The sequence below is a fragment of the Malaclemys terrapin genome, chromosome 3 (genome assembly GCF_027887155.1).
Source record: "Malaclemys terrapin pileata isolate rMalTer1 chromosome 3, rMalTer1.hap1, whole genome shotgun sequence".
Taxonomy (NCBI): domain Eukaryota; kingdom Metazoa; phylum Chordata; order Testudines; family Emydidae; genus Malaclemys; species Malaclemys terrapin.
The window spans coordinates 57,136,070-57,159,550 of record NC_071507.1 but is presented as its reverse complement, the minus strand read 5'-3'; the positions used below and the strand labels follow the sequence as shown (position 1 = coordinate 57,159,550).

General features: G+C 43.4%; 1 protein-coding gene across 1 annotated transcript in view; it reads left to right on the top strand.

Annotated features, from left to right (window-relative positions):
• The window catches only part of BABAM2 (BRISC and BRCA1 A complex member 2), a 326,004-nt gene that overhangs the window by 271,005 nt on the left and 31,518 nt on the right, over positions 1 to 23,481 (top strand). Inside the window, exon 11 of the mRNA XM_054024102.1 lies at positions 20,973 to 21,126. Coding sequence (XP_053880077.1) covers positions 20,973 to 21,126 — 154 coding nt within the window. The remainder of the gene's footprint in view (positions 1 to 20,972; positions 21,127 to 23,481) is intronic.

Below are 23,481 nucleotides of genomic sequence, written 5' to 3'. Positions count from 1 at the left end.
GAAAGCAGCCAGAAAAGTAAGGACAAAGCCAGAGAAGCACTGATGGCATGACCCTGAGAGGAAGCTGAGAGAGAGAGATTATATTGGGCAGAGCTCTGTCTGGAAGGGAGGCTGATAGACAGCAAGGACACTACCTGCTCTGTTTGTCCATACTGTGTTCAGAGAAACAGGTGTTTGTGTCCATGTTTTGTAAATAAACAGGATTGCATGAAATAAATACCTGACTCTACCATCAATTTTTCCTCCTAATGTAAACATCCTGCAAGGCCTCAAATATTGCCCAACCATTCAGACCAAAAAGGGCAACCTATTGTACTGTTTAGTGTCTGGTCATATTTGGGTCTAGCTGGCTTACTTAACAAAGAATTGTTGCTTTACCTTGGCATGTATTACTGTTGTCCTTTGTGAAGTTGCTTTGCAGATTCCTAGTCCAGGAGTTACATGCCCTGCCATGCAAATCACAGAACCATGTAAAGCAGTAACGTCTCTAAGGGATAGGCAAGTGGAGATGGTGATTTGGAACCAAGAACATAAAAGAGAGTGCTCCCTCTCACAGTTATTCTCTGTCTGTCAGCAGATTTGGTCATGAAGCCAATCCCTCTCTCTTCTTGTGTGGAGTTGAATGTTAGAAGTAGAGAGTAGCTAGCACAGTAGGGTCCTGGTCCATGACTGGAGCTCCTAGGTGCTACCACAATTCAAATAATAATAAAAATAATAATGTTAATGAGTTTGATAGTTTGGGGATCTTGTCAGTTTTTCGTCCCATGTGGGACTTGTTCCCATAACATTGGGTGCTGAAAAGAAAATAGTCTTCAAGAATTGTTCCTCTGATTCAATCAAAATGTCAGCCAGCAGTCGTGACTAATGCCTAAAATTCCAAGCAGATCATCTTATGGTTCCTGCTCTCCTTGGTGTTTTGAACTTGATTGGCTCCACCTCCTCCATGGGATATTGTGTGAGAAAAGCACCTTCAGCTAAACACCTGGGAAAACAGGCAGTGCTGTGGCCCAGGTCATCTTGCAAATGGAAGACATGAGTTACAGCAGTAAGATTCTGTATTTGCTTGGGATAGTTGGCACACATCTTGATGGTTCTGTGTTTTTAATTAAATATTTTAAATTTTTGTTTTATAAACTAAAATCTTTCCTGATTATTGTATGGTTCTTTTTATTTTATTGTTTGTGGCGGTGTGGCTTCAAGAAAAGAGGTGAAAGGTTGTGGAAGGGCAAATTTGTGGAAATGAAAGGGACAAGACAAAGAAAGCAAGTGCACAATAATGTAGGGAGCAAGGCAGAGGAGGAGGGTGTGATGCACATTGGTTAAGAGAAGGGAAAGTAGGGCAGCAGAAGGTAGGTCAAGCATAATAACAAAAACAGTGGTTCAAAATTAAGAAGCTCAATACTGAGATACAGTGAAGTCAGAAGTCTGCTACTGTTGTGACAGGATAGCTTTCTGCTGTTAGTGATAGCTAGTCAGGAAAAACTGGAGCTTTTCAAGAACCAGTCCTGGAAAGCTGAGGCTAGCAGTGGTTCCAGGAGGCCACTAGGACCAGTTCTTGGGAGTGATTCTTGACAGTGGAGTCAGCAAGGAAGGGTAAGCTGGCAAACCCAATTCCCTCCTCTGGCTCCCTGCCATTTGCTTCCAGTAATGTTTATTTTTTGGCATCTGATCCTAAAATTCACTCTTGGGTAGAGAGTATCTGCACAAAGCTCATGCACCATCTATGTCCCACATAAGTCCTCACAATAAGGTTGAAGTGGAATTTACATGCTACGTAGGTCTTGAGCATAGGGGTGAATGTCACCTGTTGAGTTCAGTGGAAATTGCAAGTACTCCCCACCTCTGAGGATCAGGCACCATGGTGGGAAAATGGTTTTAGTCACAGACAAGCTGCTCTGTTCATCACTTAACTGGGTGCTGTCTGAGACTAATCACAGAACTGAATTGCAGTATTGTGGAGACTGAACTGACCTTTTGCTATCGAGTTTCCATCATTGCCAGGGGTTTAAAGGGGCATTGTCACCTAGCTGTAGTTTCAAATTTGTATTTAATCTTAAATAATTATATAACCTCATCATTATCCATTGAGACTATTTCAACATCATGTTCCTATGATTCCTTGCTGGATGTTAATATTCTATGAGCTGAATGACATTTTGCAGACCTTAGTGCTTTGTGTTTGAGGCTAGTAAAGTTGAAGGCAGAGGTGGTTTGTCTCCTTTTATTCTGTTCGCCTATGTTCATGTTAGACTGATATAAATCTATGTCAGTATTTTTAAGTAGATTTTGTTAATAACAGAGGGTTGAGATACAGAAACCATACATGGTGAAAAGTAAATTAGACTTTTAAAATTCTTTGGTTTTATGGCGGTGGTAGTAGTAGCAGAAGCAAGCTTTTTTTTTTTTTTTTTTTTTGGTAAAATGTCAGTTTCCATTGGCAGTGTCTGTCGTTTCAAGGAAACATGTATGGTTTGTATTTTTCCAAGTTTTTCATTTTTTTTATTATATTGCCCTGGATATTTTAAAGCTCATTATTTAGTATTGCTTCATCTGCTTTGAAATGGGAACTACAAGCTCGTTAACAAGTGGATAGAAAAGTCATCAACTTTCACAGTAGCTTCTTTTACTCTGAAAAGTGACAACGTAGAAATGTCACTACTTAACAGTCTGTCTATCTAGACCACTAGTACCATAATGAACAATTACCTCACAAACATTAATGAACTTATCCTCAAAGATCACCTGTGAGGTAGGGAAGATGTATTATCCTTAATTTACAGGTGTGGAACTCAGAGACAGAGAGATTAAGTGAAAACAATGAGGAGTCCCTGTGGCACCTTAGAGACTAACAAATTGATTTGGGCATACCCTTTCGTGGGCTATAATCCACTTCATCAGATGCACGGAGTGGAAAATACAGTAAGCAGGTATAAATATATGATTTATATGAAAAGATGGGAGTTACCTTACCAAGTGGGGGGGGGTCATTGCTAACAAGGCCAATTCAATTAAGTGGTTTCCCTTAGGTCATGTAGGAAATGTGTGACAGAACTGGGAATTAAATACTGATTTCCAGAGTTCCAGTTCAGTGCCTAAACAGCAAGACTAGTTTTCCTCTGCAACCTTGCTTCCTGTGTGTATTCAGAATTATATCTATTCACTTTTTAAGACAGTAAGCTTTTAGCACTTTACCATGTTATCCTACAAATATACTTCTTGCATCAGCAACAGAATTGTGAAGTAAATTCCAATTGCAGAGCCAAAATCTCACCTGTTATACATGTGCCACAACTAAAGGAAGTGAGGTGGCACAGATGCAACTCAAGATGTAATCTGCAGGCACTAGGGTGTGTGGAAGTAACTGGAGTGGAATTCAAAGACAATTGGATTGTGCAGGTGTAATTTAGAGTATAATTTGAAAGCAATGAGATTGCATGGGAGTGAAATTGGAAGCGGGTGAGGTTGCACAGATGTCATCGAGAGCAAAGTGCGGATTTTAGGAACTTTATTTCTGGTGGTGAAACATGAGCAGAAAACAACTCATTTTGATTTTCAGCTCCCAGGCTGAGTTTGAAACAGTAGCAGAAAAAAAATCATTACTTGTAAACTGAGTAAAATTAATAAGGAACTATTAAGAGAGAGTGCCATTTTTACACAGACACTTGTCAGAGGAGAAACACGCTTTAAATGCCTCCGTATTCTACTGAAATGCTATTTAGAACTTATCAACAAATTGCAAAGGCTTTCTCTCTCCTCTGACAGTGTTAGTGCCATAAGAAGGATAAATGCCTCTTTTCTCCAGCAGTGGGACACCATAGTCCCAAATCTATGCTAAATTTGAGCAGATTTTTCTATACTGATAGAAACTACTGCTGTACTTACAGCGCAGACTTCAAATGGCTCAAATAGGCAAGATTCAGCTTTATAGAGCAGGAGTGCCTCATCACTGCTAAGAGGAGTTGCTATAGAAACTGGTGCACCAGAAACAATAAAAAGAAGTGGAAACCAGAGGAGGAAAGCCTTGGGAATTTAAAAAAAAAAGGAAATGAAGAAAAGTCATTAAGACATGGCATGCACATGACAGACAGCAACCCCCACCCAATCCCACTGGAGAGAATTATATAAGAGTTAGAGACAGAAAGACCTATTAGGTTATCCATTCCATTTCCCTGGGGCCAATGCAGCATAGTTCCGTATGGTACATTTTCTGGTATTTTGTCCAGTCTAGCTTTTAAAAGTCCAAAGCAGTAAGGTTTAATGGGGATGGGAGATGTCACTCAAAAGATAGAAATGATTATAAAGCATTTGCCAGGTTAGTTTTACAACATCCTATCATATGCTTTTCTGTTATTAATGAAGACTGTTTGAACAGACTCTTAATTTGTGCTGTGAACTATTTCCCATATAAGACTAAACAAAGAATACAGAAACTCTGTTTGAAGCACATATTTTAAATTTATCGTTTTCACAAGCTAGAAGGCACAGTCTTTCTAAAAAGTCATCCGAAATTGCACTGCGATTATTTTGTATTATAAGAATGGGGTAGTAAAAAAACCCAAAGTTGAGCAGATCTACCACTAACAATAAGTAAGGTAAAAGCTATTCAGGAACTGAGTTTGTGTCTTTCTTGAAAAGTCCCTTTGAAGTATATAACCTCTTCTGGTTTGTGTAGCCCATAAAGCTAACTTTAGCATTTATTTTATTCAGCAGTAATACAAGAAAGCTACAGGCCTGTATCCTGTAAGACATTGGCTTCAGCAGTTAGCATGAGACTTGAGGCCTATGAACTTTGGCACAGATAAATGGTCCAACGGTCACCCCTACATTTTGGGGAACAGGAAATGGAGTGTGGAAGGGGGAATTTTGTTCATAATGACATCAGCAAACCACAGGAACATGAGCTAACACCAGCTTCTGGATAGAACATCCACAGTTATCTGACCACAAGAGTGCCATGGCAACAAACTGACGTATATGATAATAAGTTGAGATAATTAATATACTAATCTATAGGAGAATGACACCCTAACATTAGTAAGATGAGGAAATACAAATAAGGAAGAAGGGAGAAACCCCTACTGAATATACATTAGATGTAGTGGTGTCAGCATAACTTTTTATAAAATTGTATCCCAGGCTGGGTGCAGTGGGAGAGAGAGAGAGATGTAGCCCTTGTGAGGTGCCAGGATGATGGCCACTGGTGATGATGAGGAAGGTGATGATGACAAGGGAGATCATGGCTAACATTTCAGGTTTTTCTGCCAGGGATGGTGTGAGTATATGGATGTTCAGATGTACAATCTGTATTATCTCTCTCTACCTTACTGGGTTAGAGTGTTTGTGACTTTGCTAAATGTATTAATAAACATTGTAAATATCGAAGGGTTCCTATAGTGTGAGTATTGCAACTGTGCACATCAGGGTTCCCCACTGTACTGTAATTTTAATAATACTGGGCCTGATCTTGGGACAAGAACCTGTTAAACCTCAGAGTGATAAGTGGGAATTCTTAAGTAATCAGTATAATTAATAAATAGTCGTTAAATCAGGCTAAATTTGACAACGACTGAATAGTGTTTTGGCATTGTGGCCTTGTCTAATCTGATGCTTTCCGTAAAGTTTTGCACCACTGCACTATTAGTAGTGCTGCTCTCCTGATGATGGGAACTCTAGTGTAGACAAAGCACTGGTATTTTTACCACCATGTCATCTATCTCTGGTAGGTGGCCAAATAGCAAGTGTAAAAAATCAGGATGGGGTGGAAGTAATAGGCACCTATATATGATAAAGCTCCGAATATCGGGACTGTCCCTATAAAATAGGGACATCTGGTCACCTTAATCTTTGTTCAGATCTAATCTAGATGACACAATAGTAAAAATGCCAGTGGTCACCAATGTCTGGTCTACATTATAGCTTCCATTTTTACTACGACTAGTAGGAATTTTAAGAAAAATCTCAGTATAGACATGGCAGGGCAAAATGCTGTTCAGTCATACTCAAACCAGAAAGAGTTACACACTTCTAAAGAACAGTTTTTATAGGAGAGGCATAAATTCCTGGCTCAGTGTAATCCACAGGATAAACAAGTTCAAACTCCATAATATGCAGAAATAGTTTATTCCAACATAAGTCATTGTTTCCATTATTCAGAAAGACACATGGGCTATGGAAAAACATTATAAGCAAAAATAACCACTTCTGTATTTTAGACTTCGAAGTTGGCCTTCTGCAAAGATGCTATATGCAATCATAAGAGATGTTTGCGGAGGGACAAGTTGGATGGCTCAAAGTCTTAAAAATGGGATGTATAGCCTTGCTTTTCTCGGTCAGCAGTTCAAATCTAATTGAGGCTTATAGTGACTCAAAGCCATTCCTGTCCAATATGAAAAGAGTTGGAGGCCTTTGTCCATTTCAAAAGGAGCATGTTCCCATCACAATACACACCACCAAAGTTGTCATTAGTTAATCCTTTGCTGACCGTTTCCACAGAGAGGCCAAGAACTGAATGAGCATACAGCACTAACCTTCTGCCCCAGAGGTACCTGGCTGGTTTAAAGCTGACTGAGGCAAAGATCGACCAACATTCCCCTCCCCCCCCCCTTCCCATTCCACTAGGCAGTCCATAATCCCTCTAGCAAACTCATCTTCTGAACCTTTCAGTGGACACCTGGCTTACTTCCTTATCCTGAATACTTGATCTTCCTATTAACTGAGGCAGGAAAATTTCACATGGTTGTAAGGGTCCACCATTCCACAGAGCTTGTTTCAGGATTGGGTCCTCAATGAGTAGTAGTCTTCCTTCTATGTCGTTATTAAATTAATGGTCCAGCATGATGCTAGGGGGTGTGAATTTCAGATACAATGTAAATCCTGGATATTGCCAACATAGAATTATTAAAGGGACTCCACTTAAAAAGACACACTTCTGATTTTTTTAATCTTCTACTGTTATTATTACACCCAAGATTAATATATAACTCAAAGACTTAAAGAGAAAACATACATTTTTCTGTTTTTCAGTTGTACGTTGTACATTTGACAGCACTTTGTGTATAATCAATTTCATTCTTTCAGCTAGAAAAGCAATCAGTTCCCCATGCTGTCTGTGTGCATCTTTCACACAGCAACAAGAGAAAGAAAATCATTTTTCAAAATAATAAAATGTGATTACAAAAGCACAAAACTGGCGGGGGCCTGAGGGGCATGTGGAGCACTATGAACTGCTTTTAATTCACTTTTTAAATCTACTGGGTTGCAGATTTCCAGTTGACAGTGTTTCTCTGAAGATCCTATACACCTTCTGCAGGAGAAGGGATGTTAGTCCCAATATATTTACCAAATTCTAACCCAGGTGACCTTACAGACCTACTTTGCCCCAGTAATTTCAGTTGAATGTTATTCTTCATTCTTTTGCCTTCTCCCTTAAAAATATTACCACTGTAGTGTCGCTGACATAGAATGCTGCTGCATTTCCAACCAACTGATAAGTTCATTTCATTGGTTGACAGTGAATCTTGTATACATGGACCAGATTCACCCCTTTAGTCTGCACTTTGAACCAGCAGAACTTAGGCTACAGGTTTTCAGCAGCAGAAAGTCAAGGGAGGAGATACAGTAGCCAAGCCAATTATAAACCCTGTTCCACTGAGGGATCTTGACCCGGCCACCACAAAGCCAAACATGCTGGTGGCTAGGTCAGGTCAGGGCCATTCAGGAGGTGCACTAAATCAGCAGATTTCTTATGGAGCCTTCACCAGTCCCACAAGAACTTCATGGAAGCTGCTTTCTTTAGAAAAACCCAATTGGAGGAGGAGCAATGGTACCATCACTTGCCTTCTCCCAGTGGTGAAAGCCTCCCCTGGTGTAACTGCCCTAACCTATGCAGAGGATACAGTGTTCATGTCCCTGCACCCATGGTCTGAATCTGGTCCATGGTCTGTAAAGCATGTACGCCTCTTTCATGAGGAAAGGTATTATATACAATTCATGGTCTTATTGGATCATGTTACATATTTTGTCCTTTATTCTTACAAGGAAATATACATATATAACATATCAGAACAGAAGCAGGAGTAAATACTAAACAATTATCACTACAAGAGTCTAGCCAGTGACCAGGTCAGCTCCCCAGGTGTGTCTCTTATACACCTCAAATAAACTGTGTGTGTTTATACCTCTTAAAAAAAAAATTCAAACTCTTAGTAATCTCATATGGGTGGTAGACTGTCTACATAATCCCCAATGCTTCTGTGTGTTACTGTTCTCTCTACCAGAACAGAAATGCATTTGTATTTCTGATCTCCACCCGCCGCAGGAGGTTTCATTCCCTCATTACATACTGTATGAAAGTATGGAGGTGGAACAATCCTTTCAATGAAATGTGATAGAATGAAGTCATTCCACCCCAATGTCCAAAACATAAATGAATGCTTAGCACTTTTCATTGAGCCTCCCAGCACCCTTGTGTGGTATGTATGTTGGCATTACTAGCTCCATTTTACAGCTTTGGAAAGATATTGCTCTAACAAATACTAAGTGCTTTTGTCTGTATAAACAGTTAGACCGAGGCAAGTTGGCATCTGAATCAACCTCACACTAGCCTCACACTAGCCTGCTGTGGACTGACTGACACGTGTTAACAGCTCATTAATGCTCTTTGAGCTCATCCCATTTCAAAGAGGGCTAGATAAAAGTGCTTTAACAAACTGTTATCGTGTATCAGCAGGGTCCACATGGACCGCTCGCTCGGCAGGATAGTACGGGGTAGATTCCAGCTTGCAGTGCTGTAATTGTTCATGTAGACAAGCTCTAAGACTAAGGACTGGTCTACACCACAGAGTTAGGTCAGCGTAAGGCAAGTCACGTTGACCTAACTCTGTAGCCGTCTACACTAAAATATAGTTCCCACTTATGTAACTCACCCACTACACTGACTTAATAACTCCATCTTCGTAAGAGGCATAGTAGTTAGGTCAACACAATCCAAGCTTTGTTTTATAATGTTTCTTATTTTGCAGGTAAAATGTACAAATACTCAGGCTCAATCTTTATTTTAAAATCTAAATTTAAGCCCTAGGGAGAGAGGGCAGGTATTTAAAGAAGTGCATAGAGGGATAACAGTGGGTAAGGAGATGAAATAAGGAGAAAATGTAGACTGGATATAGGGAAATTGATACAGATTAGGCAGGGCTGCACAGAGGTTTTTGGAGGCCTGGGACAAAATCTGAAAAGGAGGTCTCCTCACCCTTCCAAAAAAAATACCATTGAAGGGAGGCCCAGGAGGCAGGGGGTTGGTTTGGAGAGTGAGCCAGCCTACACTGATGCTGCAGCAGTGTTTCAGCTCCTGTCCCATGGGGCTGGGCTCCGCTCCCCACTCCAGGTGTTGCAACCTGGTGTGCGAGGTCACAGCACCACCCAGGTTTGGCCTGGTGGGCCAAATCTGAGTAGTGTTGTGACCCCACAACTCAGGTCACAATGTCACTTGGTTTGGGGGCCTTCTCAGATGGGGGGCCTGGAGCAAACTGCCCTTTTTGCCTTACACCCCACCCTAGGCAACTCTGTGATTAGGCCGTGAATTACCCTTGTAGTAAGACTAAAGCCTGGTCTACATTAGAAAATCATACCAACAAAACTCTCCATTCTTCAGTAAAGCTTGGTATGCATCCATACTTAATTGTGTCTCCTACAAACAAACATTCCACTTTCTCCAGCCGTTATACCTGTTTCCAGAGCAACATAGGCTCCTTGCAGTTCAGTTCTATTGGCATGGTGGCACTCTGGATTCACATGAACCTACATCCCTATAAGCAATCCTTCAGCTGCAGCCCCACAAAGCAACATTCCCTTTAAGAATTCCCTGTCCAATAGTACATTTGATTGAATTCTACTGCCCCGTAGGTCACAGTGGCCAGAAGTCCATGTCACTTTTAACTGCCCAGTGCAGTCTTCTTCACGGCCACATCTGTTCCTCTTACCAGCCACCATTTTGCTGAAAACATGGCTTCTTCCACTCAGTCTGATGCTGTTGCTTTGTCCAGGAAGGAGGTGCACTGTGGGGAGAGGAGCCATGTGCAAGCACAGCTACCGCCCTCCCTCAGAAACAAGAATATTTACAGTGACTTGGAAAGGAAATGGTGAAACTCTAAATTCACTCTTGGGTCAGCTTCAGTTGAATGTCTCTAAGCACTGCATCCTTGCAAATACACAAGGATTATATGTGCTGCCCTTACAGTGGAAAAGAGAGCTACTTTCCTCTTTGCTGCATCTGAGTTTGCAGTGGTGAGTTTGTAAATGTCATATGAAAGTGTTTGATTATAGGATAAATCAGAGGGAATTGTGGGCATTTGACCCCAACCTTCAGAATACCCTGAGGTGTGTGAGTATCCCACAACGTACAACAAGAAGGTCAGATCGCGTGTGTGTGTGTGTCTGTTTGTTCATTTAACTGTGTACATGAGACAATTAGGAAGGTTAGTTAGGATATCTGGGTGCAGAGGTATCAATATGTTGAGGACACTTAGCTCTGTACCTCAGTCATGCTTGATCTGAAAAGAGCAGTTGAACAACCAGCCTCGCCTAGGAGACTGTTTTTATTATAGGTGGAGCTGGTAGCACTGCTTATTATTAAGGTTGCCCAATGCTTCCCATAACAAGATCCTGTTTTCAGTTGCCTACAAAAACAGGACTGGGACAGGGAAAAGACTGAAGAGGACATGGGCAGAAGTGATCAGGTTTGAGGAAACAAGATACAGACGGGTCTGTGACCACTAGAGCACATTCCTTTCCAGAACCTGGAATGGAACCCCAGACTCCTATCAAAAAGAACAGGAGTACTTGTGGCACCTTAGAGACTAACAAATTTATTAGAGCATAAGCTTTCGTGGACTACAGACCACTTCTTCAGATGCATATAGAGTGGAATAAATATTGAGATATATATACACACATACAGAGAGCATAAACAGGTGGGAGTTGTCTTACCAACTCTGAGAGGCCAATTGAGTAAGAGAAAAAAAAAAAAACTTTTGAAGTGATAATCAAGATAGCCCAGTACAGACAGTTTGATAAGAAGTGTGAGAATACTTATAAGGGGAGATAGATTCAATGTTTGTAATGGCTCAGCCATTCCCAGTCCTTATTCAATCCTGAGTTGATTGTGTCTAGTTTGCATATCAATTCCAGCTCAGCAGTCTTTCGTTGGAGTCTGTTTTTGAAGTTTTTCTGTTGTAAGATAGCCACCCGCAGGTCTGACATTGAATGGCCAGACAGGTTAAAGTGTTCTCCCACTGGTTTTTGAGTATTATGATTCCTGATGTCAGATTTGTGTCCATTAATTCTTTTGCGTAGAGACTGTCCGGTTTGGCCAATGTACGTGGCAGAGGGGCATTGCTGGCACATGATGGCATATATCACATTGGTAGATGTGCAGGTGAACGAGCCCCTGATGGTATGGCTGATGTGATTAGGTCCTATGATGATGTAACTTGAATAGATATGTGGACAGAGTTGGCATCGGGCTTTGTTACAAGGATAGGTTCCTGGATCAGTGGTTTTGTTCAGTGATGTGTGGTTGCTGGTGAGTATTTGCTTTAGGTTGGGGGGTTGTCTGTAAGTGAGGACAGGTCTGTCTCCCAAGATCTGTGAGAGTAAAGGATCATCTTTCAGGATAGGTTGTAGATCTCTGATGATGCGCTGGTTTTAGTTGGGGGCTGAAGGTGACAGCTAGTGGTGTTCTGTTATTTTCTTTGTTGGGCCTGTCTTGTAGGAGGTGACTTCTGGGTACTCGTCTAGCTCTGTCAATCTGTTTTTTCACTTCAGCAGGTGGGTATTGTAGTTTTAAGAATGCTTGATAGAGATCTTGTATGTATATAGATCTTGTGTGTATATATATCTCCTCAATATTTATTCCACTCTATATGCATCCGAAGAAGTGGTCTGTAGTCCACGAAAGCTTATGCTCTAATAAATTTGTTAGTCTCTAAGGTGCCACAAGTACTCCTGTTCTTTTTGCGGATACAGACTAACACGGCTGCTACTCTGAGACTCCTATCAGTTACTCTGTTAGCTCAAGTGGTAGAGGTCTGTGTGGTGGAGCTAAAAGATCCAACCCTGCTGATAACCCATGTGGGGGCTGATAAGGTTTCAACTGGAGTATTGTGTCCAGTTCTTGGTGCCACATTTCAGGAGGGATGTGGACAATTGGAGAAAGTCCAGAGGAGAGCAACAAAAATTATTAGAGGTCTATGACCTATAGGGAAAGATTGAAAAAAATGAGTTTGTTTAGTCTGGAGAAGAGAAGACTGAGGGGAGACATTATAACAGTTTTCAAGTACATAAAAGGTTGTTCTCAGTAATCTTTGAGGATAGGTCAAGAAGTGATGGGTCTCAGTTGCAGCAAGGGAGGTTTATGTTGGACATTAGGAAAAACTTCCTGTCAGGTAGTTAAGCATTGGAATAAATTGCCTAGGGAGGTTGTGGAACTTCAGTCATTGGAAGTTTTTAAGAGCAGATTAGACAAACGTCTATCAGGAATGGTCCAGTTATTCCTTAGTCCTGTCTTGAGTGCAGGGGACTGGACTAGATCACCTATTGAGATCCCTTCCAGTCCTACACATCTGTGGTTCTATGATTATGTCATATGATGAAATTTGTTTTTTCAGTTTGTTTTTATAACATGTAGGAAATTACACACAAAATAACTGTGTTAAAAGAACCATAATTAAGATTGAAAAGTCAAGCACTAAAAGTTAGGGAATTAAGATTGCCTAATTCAGCCCCCGTAGTATGTATGCTTTATGATACAGTCTTTAGTTACATGTTCATGTACTGTTTTTTTCACAGGACCCCCTGCATTTTTCAGTGTACAGAAGGGACTTGCTCTGGGGATACAGTAGAACCTAAGCTAGGGTTACCATATTTTGTGCCTCCAAAAGGAGGACACTCCACGGGGCCCTGGCCCCGCCCCCAGCCCCGCCCCCAGCCCCGCCCCAACTCCGCCCCCTCCCCAAAGCCTCCGCCCCCTCCCCTGCTTCCCGCGAGCATTTAATTCGCGGGAAGCCTGGGCAGGTAAGGGGGGGTGTGGGGGGAGGAGGTGCGGCCCAGGCTGGCCCCCCCGGCGGCTCCAGCCTGGGTCGGCTCGGGCCCTCGGGTGCCGGCCCTGGCCCCCGGCCGACCACCCCCGGCCCGCCCAGCACTGCCGGCCGGCCCCCCGGCTCCCGGCCCCGGCGGCCCAGCGCACCCCCCCCCCGGCTCCCAGCCCCGGCGGCCCAGCGCACCCCCCCCGGCGGCCCGGCCCCGGCCCGGCTCCCGGCCCGGCGAACCCCCCCGGCGGCCCGGCTCCCGGCCCGACCTCCCGGCCCCGCGGCCCAGCGCACCCCCCCGGCGGCCCGACCCCGCGGCCCAACGCACCCCCCCGGCGGCCCGGCTCCCGGCCCGACCTCCCGGCCCCGCGCACCCCCCCGGCGGCCCGACCCCGCTGCCCAGCGCACCCCCCCCGGCGGCCCGGCTCCCGGCCCGACCCCCCGGCTCCCGGCCCTGCGGCCCAGCGCACCCCCCAGCGGCCCGGCTCCCGGCCCCGCGGACCCCCCCGGCGGCCTGGCCCCGCGGCCCCGGCCCGGCTCCCGGCCCGGCGAACCCCCCCGGCGGCCCGGCTCCCGGCCCGACCCCCCGGCTCCCGGCCCGGCCCCGCGCACCCCCCCGGCGGCCCGGCTCCCGGCCCCGCGGACCCCCGCGGCCCAGCGCACCCCCCCGGTGGCCCGGCCCCGCGGCCCCGGCCCGGCTCCCGGCCCGGCCCCGCGCACCCCCCGGCGGCCCGGCTCCCGGCCCGACCCCCCAGCTCCCAGCCCCGCGGCCCAGCGCACCCCCTCGGCGGCCCGACCCCCCGGCTCCCGGCCCGGCCCCGCGCACTCCCCCGGCGGCCCGGTTCCCGGCCCCGCGGACCCCCCCGGCCCCGCGGCCCAGCGCACCCCCCCGGTGGCCCGGCCCCGCGGCCCCGGCCCGGCTCCCAGCCCGGCCCCGCGCACCCCCCGGCGGCCCGGCTCCCGGCCCGACCCCCCAGCTCCCAGCCCCGCGGCCCAGCGCACCCCCTTGGCGGCCCGACCCCGCGGCCCCGGCCCGGCACCGCGCGCCCGGCCCAGCCCTCCCTCCCGATTTTCCCGGACATGCCCGGCTTTTGGGGGATTTCCCCCCGGACGGGGAATTGAGCCCCCAAAAGCCGGACATGTCCGGGAAAATCCGGACGTATGGTAACCCTAACCTAAGCCCTTGTCTACAATACAGGGAAAAGTCAATCTAAGCTACACAATTTGAGTTATGTGAATAGCGTAACTCAAGTCGACATAGCTTAGATCTACTTACCATCAGGGCCGGCGCAACCATTGGGCGACCTACGCGGTCGCCTAGGGCGCTGCGATTTGGGGGGCGGCGACCGTGGCGGTATTTCCACAGTGGGACCTTCCACCGCCTCTGTGGGGGGGCGGCATTTTGGGGCGGGACCTTCCGCCGCCTAGAGCAGCGGAAAAGCTGGCGGCGCTCCTGCTTACCATGGGGTCCATACTATGGGAGACGCTCTCCCATCGACTCCCCTTACTCTTCTCGATCCAGTGGAGTACAGGAGTCGATGGTGGGGGGGGCGAGGGAGTGATTTGTGGTCGATTTAACAGGTCTTCACTAGACACGCTAAATCGACTGCTAATGCATCAATCCCCGATAAGTGTAGACAAGCCCTCAGAGTTACAAACGCCTCAGGAATGGAGGTTGTTTGTAACTCTGAAATGTTCATAATGCTGAACAAAATGCTGTGGTTGTTGTTTCAAAAGTTTACAACTGAACATTTACTTAATAGAGCTTTGAAACTTTACAATGCAGAAGAAAAATGCTGCTTTTAGCCATCTTAATTTAAATGAAACAAGCACAGAAACAATTTCCTTACCCTGTCAAAGCTTTCTTTTTAAACTTTTCCTTTATTTTTTTTTTTTTAGTAGTTTACATTTAACACAGTACTGTACTGTATTTGCCTTTTTTTTTTCTTCCTGTGCTGCTGCCTGATTGTGTACTTCCGGTTCTAAATGAGCCTTGTGGTTGACTAGTCTGTTCGTAACTCTGGTGTTCACAACTCTGTTTTATTGTATATGAAATGGAGCAGGGATATTCTTGGTTATGACATACTTCCCCTGCACGCTGCTGCCAGTTTTGTTTAGAGTTTGAAATTTTGAAAGAATAACCCTAATGTTTTGTTCAAAGTTACAAACACTCTCCATTCCTGAAGTGTTCATAACTCTGAAGTTCTACTGTACTGCTAAAAGGAATATAAAATCAAATGTCCAAAAAAAATGTATTTACCACTGATCTAATCAGGAATCAAAGATTTGCATATTATATTATCTTGTTAGATTAGCTCCAAAGTAAATAATACTTTCTTATGAACTCTGGAGTTTGCATGTGTGATCTGAGTGGTTAACATTGTTCTGTTCCAGACCTCAGTGTTATTGATCTTTGAGAAGGTAAACAAAAAAAGCTTACTAATTCTTGGCATAATTTTTCAGGCAATTGTTAGCCAGGGTTTGTCATTTAGATAACAATATTGAAAATATACTGAGCATATACATTAAATTACATGACAGCACAAAAGCAAGAACAACTGAAATGTGTATGTATTGTTTTTTGTAGCTTCTTTTATTTTTAAAAAACATCAAACTACTGTAGCTATTTATAAGCTACAATTAAATCTCTGTGCAAATCACTTTTTCTTTTTCATTTTGGAATAAACACAGCATAAAAAGTTAGGGGAAATCTTGAGGTCCTTTGCTCAGGTTTACTCAGCACTACCATAAAAGTTTTCCCTGAGAAAGGATAGGAGGTTTGCCAGATTAGGGAGTTGACCCTATTGGTAATTAGTCTGTAAATGTTAGTATAGTCTGAGTCTGAGTGAAACAAGTGTCTTTCTGGTTTTAACCCTACTAGTGTGCTCCTCTGGCCAATTATTGTGTTATTTAAAATGATTATTTAAAAAAAATAAGCCAAAGTAAACAATCAAAATAATTAAATTATGCTGAATCTGGAACTAAATCAGAAAGCTTTACTTTCCTGGATTAGTTAATAGTTTACATTTTCCAATGAAAGAGCTTCTATTCCTGGGAGAGATGGGGTAAATGTAGGGTTACCATTCGTCCGGATTCTGCCGGACATGTCCGGCTTTTTTGAGTTAAAAATAACATCCGGGGGAAATTTGTAAATGGCCGGATTTCCCCACCCCATGCAGAGCATGCACGCTGACAGGGCAGCCGGCCGGATCGTGCCACTCACACGGAGCTCCCGCAGCCAGAGCCCCTCCTCCGCTTTCCCCTCCTCTCCCCTGCAACTTGAGATCACTCCCCTCCTCTCTCTCCCTCCCTTCCCCTCCCTGCATTCGCAGATCGCTGGCCGGCCGTTCGCCTCGGGCCTCCGGCAGTCTGGAGCTCCGCCCCCTGCTCCCCTCCCCTGCTGCCGAGCGCGCTGCTCTGCAGCACTCTGTTCTGAGCGGCAGGGTAAGGGGGCCAGGGGGTCAGAGAAGCGGCAGGGAGGTTCTGGAGGGGGCAGTCAAGAGACAGGGAGCAGGGGGGAGGGTTGGATGGGTCAGGAGTTCGGGGGGGGCTGTCTGGGGGTTGGGTGTGTAAGGTTTTGGGCAGTCAGAGTACAGGTGGGGGGGTCTCAGGAGGGGGCAGTTAGGGGACAAGGAACAGGGAGGCTTAGGTAGGGGGTGGGGTTCTGGAGGGCAGTTAGGAGCAGGGGTCCCAGGAGGGGGCAGTCAGGGGACAGGGAGCAGAGGGGTTTAGATGGGTCAGGAGTTCTGGGGGGGCTGTCAGGGGGTGGGGAGTGGTTGGATGGGGCGTGGGAGTCCCTGGTGTCTGTCTGGGGGTGGGGGTGTGGATAAGGGTTGGGGCAGTCAGGGGACAGGTAGGGGGTAGGGACCTAGGGGTCCAGTTAGGATGGTGGGAAGGTCTCAGGAGGGGGCAGTCAGGGGACAAGGAGCAGGGAGGCTTAGGTAGGGGGTGGAGTCCTGGGGGGCAGTTAGGGGCAGGGGTCCCAGGAGGGGGCAGTCAGGGGACAAGGAGTGGGGGGGAGGGTTGGGGGTTCTGAGGGGGCGGGAAGTGGGAGGGAGTGGAAGGGGCAGGGGCAGGGGCGGGGCTAGGACAGGACGGGGGCAGGGCTAGGGCGGGGCTCCTCCCGTCCTCTGTTTTGATTGTTGAAATATGGTAACCCTAGGTAAATGGGACTTCCTTTGACAACCTTTTCATTTTAAAACCAAGACTAGTTTGACAGCAAGATTTGTACCTTCCTAAGTAAATATTACTATTTAACCGTATGACTTGTGGAAGCTTGTTAAGTGACGTGACTCACCTAGATAAAGTTATTTTTAGAGATGTAATTTGTACGGTTTAGAAGGAAAAAAAAAAAAAAAAACGGCCGGTAAAGAGCTAAATCCCTCATTATGGTTTACAGAGCTCATGAAACAGCATCCATGCAAAAGATGACTAAGCAAGGGTCTATTGCCACTTTCAGGAATTTACAGACATGAGTCATCCACTTATTGTCTGCAGATACACCACCAAGGTACTTGTGAGTCAGCTTTGATTTGGAAATAGCACTTGCATTCACCATGAATACTTCTTTTGTGTTTCTTAAGTATCTAAATACTGTGGCTAAATAAAATGCAAAACCAAAGCTTGCTGTTGTAATCTTCACAATTCAGATGCTCACTTAAGAAAGTGTGATTTATTTTGCACTGTGATGCATTCTAATATAGTAAAATATAAATGTGGTCTGCGATAGATATAATTTTGCCAACACTTAACTCTGTCCCCTTGTATACTATACAAAAGCAGATTTGATCTGTGTTCTATAATACATAGTTATATCATTTGTATAACCAGCAAAGGGCAAAATCTTCTCCATCACACCTTTGCCACTGCCACAAAAACACAGGTGTGACCAAGAGCAAAATCTGACCTTTTATCTTCAAAACCCTTTGTAAATATTAACTGATAACATGTTTGCTTATTTTACATGCTCAGAAAACTTTTGGGCCGAATTCAAACTTGACATAAGAAACAACTACTACTTTATTAACTCCAGTGGACTTATGTCCACTGTGCCAGCAATGAATTTGGCCCTTAATGTCTACTTCTGAAATAATAGCTGGCTATTTGAAATGTATAGAGCAGGTTAAAATTCAGGGCCATTTCCTGTTTACTTGAATTATAGGTGTGGTTGTGCTCCATAATTAGGGTCACATTTTTGTTGATGAGGCTCAGCTCACATCCTTAATTAGAGAAACACTTGGTTTAGAAAATGGGAGCTCTGGTTATACTTTGTGTTCTCAGGTGGACAATAGCTTTGGAAATCAAAGGCAGCCATCATTACTTTTCAAGATTTGGCTTGAAGTTCAAGGTGGTACTGCTCTTGGCCAGGAGTGGACAGTTCAAATTTAAACCAATCTATTTTGATGGTCTGGTTCCCCGGTTTACATTATATTTGACTCCTGAAAACCTCTATAAATGTTTTGGTTAAGAAAAGGAGGAAGCATTTTCTTTCTTTCTTCTTTTGCTGTACCTCTGTTGAAAAAAATACTCTGAAAGATGAAAGGCTAATCACAGAAAATGAGAGCTTCTCTGAAGTGACAGCAATGTCTCTATAGTGCTTTTAGACCGTAGCTGTACTGCTAGATACTTTTTCTTAAAAACAAAGCTTTTGGTTTAGTTAATGGGAGGAAAAATGCTATTACTGCCTCTTTCACGTAGCGAGAAGTTTTCAAAATCAAGCTAATGGAGACCTGAAAGTCTCTAGTAAAAAGATAAATGAAATCAATAGAGATAATATGATTTAATTTCTTTACTGGAGTTTGCTATCCTTTATTCATACTTATAAGCAAAGAAGTGTTTCATACCATTTGCACAGTTATTTGAGGGAGGGTGTTCCTCCAGAAATTGATTCTGCAGAGAGAGCAGATAAAGACTGTACTAAGAAATGGAGTTTAAATTACACAGCACTAAACAAAGTAAACTTCCAGCTTCAAAACTGAGAGCCAGTCTCCTGGGGTTTATGTTGCTCTCTACAGAGCAGCTCTTTTGATTCTTTGGCATAAGAGTAATGTCTGTGAGAGGGAGGAACAAGTAGTTTGCTTACTGATAAGTGGCTTATTGTGTGGCAATTCTTTTTCAGGGATATCATGCATTAACCATGCTACCAAGAAGACTTTGACAAAGTATTTCATTTTTGAATCTAACTTTTTTTTTTCTTAAACGTAGTAATGTTCTTCCCCAAAATTGATCAAACTAACTCAGTCCATCATGTTACCTCTTAAATGTATCAAGCAAGCATTTGTGTGGGCTGAGTCCCCTGGTTAATTGGTTTTGTGTACCTCATTACCATAAACATATGAAGGGAGTGACTGTGGGGTTGGCAGGCTTGATTTGGAGCATAGGGAAAATAAGGCTTGTCCAGTTCAAAGAGTAGGAAAATTTAGGCTAACTAGCAGAAAATCTTTCTGAGATTGCTATATCTTAGGCTGGGGAGTAGGCTTTCAAAGGAAGTGGTGGAAGCATCCTATCTTGAAATATTTAAAAATAGAATACACAAAGCACTAGCAAATATATTGGAGGAAACAATCTTGCTCTGGCATAGAAATGGGATAAATCATTTACCAGGCCTGTTCCATTTTTAAGTACATCTGACATTATTCAGTCAGGATCCTTGACGTCTCATTAGGTAGAATTGTGAAGTCACAAATGAAGATTTCTGAGATCCCAAGTTCCGATGAATGAGCTACAGTCTTACAAAACTAAATGGGTGAGAATTTGTTCTTTTGTCTCTTAAGGTTAGTGGAATGCATCATTTTGGGATATTAAATGGGATAGTGAGGGATGCTTTGAGGGCCAAATCTTGTACCACTAAAGACAATGCATGTTTTGCCATTGACTTCAGTGGATGCAGGATCAGGCCGTAAAAGTAAATACTGAGATGGATGTATGAGTAAAAATCTTAAAACCAAATAGGGAGATTTTTTAAGTCTACCAAATATAAAAGAAGACCCAAGAAAATGTTATATTCTAAGAATACATTTGGGAATTAAAAGGTTAAGTTTTACAAATTGAAGAGCCTCTGGAATACTCTCCATTATAGACTGGTTTGTTGATCTAACAGACCTGACTAATCTTGAGATGGCCTCCTTCCTTTTGGGTGATAAGCAAGGGGAGTTAAAAGAGATAGGATCTAATTCTGGGGACACTTAAGAGTAAAACATTTCTGATATCAGTGACTTTGTAGTTTTAGTTGTTTGTTTGACTGAGAGTTGGGATTCCTTTGTTCTGTTCTAGATTCTGCAAGTGACTCAATGTGACCTTAATTAAATCACTTAACCTCTCTGGGCGTCAGTTTATCCATCTGTAAAATGGGGTTAATAATACTTGCATCTCCCAGGCAAGTTGTAAGGATTAATTATGGCTGATAAAGCACTTTGAGCTCATCAGATGAAAGGTTCTATAAAAGTACAATGTTGCTCTATTTCGCAAAACAGAATGTGTATTAACATTCCTGAAAGTAGAAACTAAGCTGGAAAAATACAGACTTTAATGCATTAAGCATTAGAAAAAGAAAGAGAAAAAGAGAGAGAGAGAGATTGAACTAGTGGAAATACTGTGATTAACCTGTAAATGCACAATAAAACCATGTGTCATTTGCTTTGTAAAATAAAATACTTCAGTAAACATAAATCGAGTCAGACATCGACATAATATAATCCATGTTTATTGAAAGTACAAGAAGAGATATTAGAATTTCCCAGCATTTTTACTTTTTTCATTTAAGATCTGGTTAGGTACATTTCTTAACCTGAGTTTAGAGTTAATAGGTAGGAATGATATATTTCACAATAAAGATGAAAGCAAGAAAAGATGTCTCTTTCATTCCATCTTTTTCTTTTGCTGTCTTTGCAGTTGACCTACCTCTGTACTTTCCTCGAGACCAGCCAACTCTAACATTTCAATCAGTCTATCACTTCACTAACAGTGGACAGCTGTATTCCCAGGCCCAGAAAAACTACCCTTACAGCCCACGCTGGGATGGCAATGAGATGGCCAAGAGAGCAAAGTAAGTCAGACTATCGTTTAATACCAAAAGTTTCATTTATTAGAGGGTCAAGAGTTGTTAAGTATTAGAGTATAGATTTATCTGTATGCACTGGACATTCTGATATGAGACACTGTTTTTGTCTAGTGTTTTCCTTGGCTATATTTGTGTTGGAACTGAATGCAGTCTTAATATTCACACATTTGAATGTAGCTTACATGTTTATATTTTATTATTAATAATCAATTATTATGATATTGCCAAAGGACCAACCAGTGGGGCCCCATTGTGCTAGACACTGTGCAAACAGTGTAGTAGCTAGTCCTGCCCCAAAGATCTTACAATCTAAATAGATAAGACAGACACAGGGTTGGAGGGAAGGGTGTCACACACAAGCAGAGTCAACAGTTTGAAGACAGAAAATGTCATATTCATTCCACAATTTTTTTAGGTGGGTTTCGTTAGCGGGGGTACGCTAAACAGAAATAAAAGTGAAGGGGAAGAAACACTGAACAGAAGAGGGTAAGGGAGACAGGATTGGGGAGAAGAGGCTAAGGGGCAGGTGTGGACTGCAGCTGAAATGAAGAGATACTGAAAGATGGGAAAGGGAATGGGTGGAGCAAACAGCCAATCAACACAGGGCAGAGAAAATCCAGTTAAACCATGGAAAGTTCTCTGAATCTCCCTGCTTTGACTGCTTCTTTAGCTTCTCCTACCAGCTGGAGACTGCACTTCTTCCCCAAGGCCACATGGCAGATTGGCCGAGAGGCACTACCTGGATCCCTGTTTCCCCAGAGTATGGGAGGGTCTCCCCTGCACAGTTCTGGGTCTGGGGGATACTGAGGGGAGCAGTGGCCTCATTTTACCCTCTCCCCCCAGTGTAGCAATGGGTTGCTTTGCACCTGCTCCTACTGGCAGGAGTTTCTGATTGTAGTCATCGTATTTACAAATTCAAGCATAACTAAGTATAATTTAGACATTTATATCTTGGTACATAGTACAATGTTCATGTTAATTACTGTTTTACTTTACTGCAAGTGCCCAAGTGCTATAACTGAAACAACATAGAATTAACACAAAGGTGTAGATAGGATATAAACCAGAATATAATGTTTAAAATAAGACTTAAAAGTGAGGCAATGAATAAGCAACACAAATTTCACCTAGATAGAACTATATGGGCAAAGGCCCTGTACTTAGATTTTACAAATTGTAGAAATGCTGAAACAGCAATAACTTAGAGTACAAGTTGGACTACAGCATATATAGACATCCATTATATAAATAAAATAGCCTATCAGAATGAAGGGCTTTGAACACCAGAATCAAAAGATTTAAATGAATTAGCAAAGGGCACTTAAACAAGGAAGTCAAAGGAAAAGAGCTCAGCTGCAAAAATCAGGTGAATGATGCACATCGTTGTATAGACTATAACTTGGGAAGGGTAGAAGTAAACAGTGAATAACTGAAACACATGCAAGTTTTATAATGCCTTAAATAATATGGAGAATATCAAATAGTAGCATTTGGGATTCTGGATGACATATTGCACCAGGTATGTGTTTTTGTTTGTTTATAATAATTGACTTTTTAGGAGCACTGTCTCCTGTTAAACGTATTCTCTTTTTGTTGAGTTGGTTTGTTAGGATTGACGAAGGGGGCTATGCAAGTGCCAGAATATTGTAGATGTTTTGTTGAAAAGAATGAAAAATATAACTTGGAAGCATCATTGTGAGTTATTTCATGCCTGTACTGGACAATACATTAGTTTTGTCGGAGGAGTTGTACACAAACACACACTCTGTCTGCTCTAAACTTACATATGCAAGTTGAACCTCCCTGCCCAATCCCCATTCCTGAAATGTAGTGGTGCTCTAACAGTCCTTTGGAAAAGCACTGGCTGCATAATTTTTCTTTAGTTTTTCTCAGCTCTCTATGAGCTGAGGGGTGAAAACATTATCACCTGTAGACATTGCTATGAGGTTTGTCACCTCTGAGTCTTTGCATATAAGCTAGAGTTAGATTACATACAGTAGAGGGAGTAGAGTGTGAGCAGGTGGGGGAAGAAAGAAAATTGAGGTTTCCATCCCGTAAGCACAAAGAGAGAGAGAAGCTGCTGTTTATAGCTCTATGTTTATGAGAGTGAATGCTGACTTTACTGCCTCCCTCAGGGTGGGCAGACCAGATTTAAAAAAAAAAATACTCTCTGTTGGGAAGAAATGTCCCAAGAGCAGCAGTTTCTCTCTTTGGGTTTGTCTACACTGGGAAAATGAATAATGTTTTAATGAATACGTTTTAAGCACAATGTAACATCTACTGTAGACAAAGACAACCAGGTTAAGATGTGTTAGCCAAGGTTATTTAGGTCACACCTAC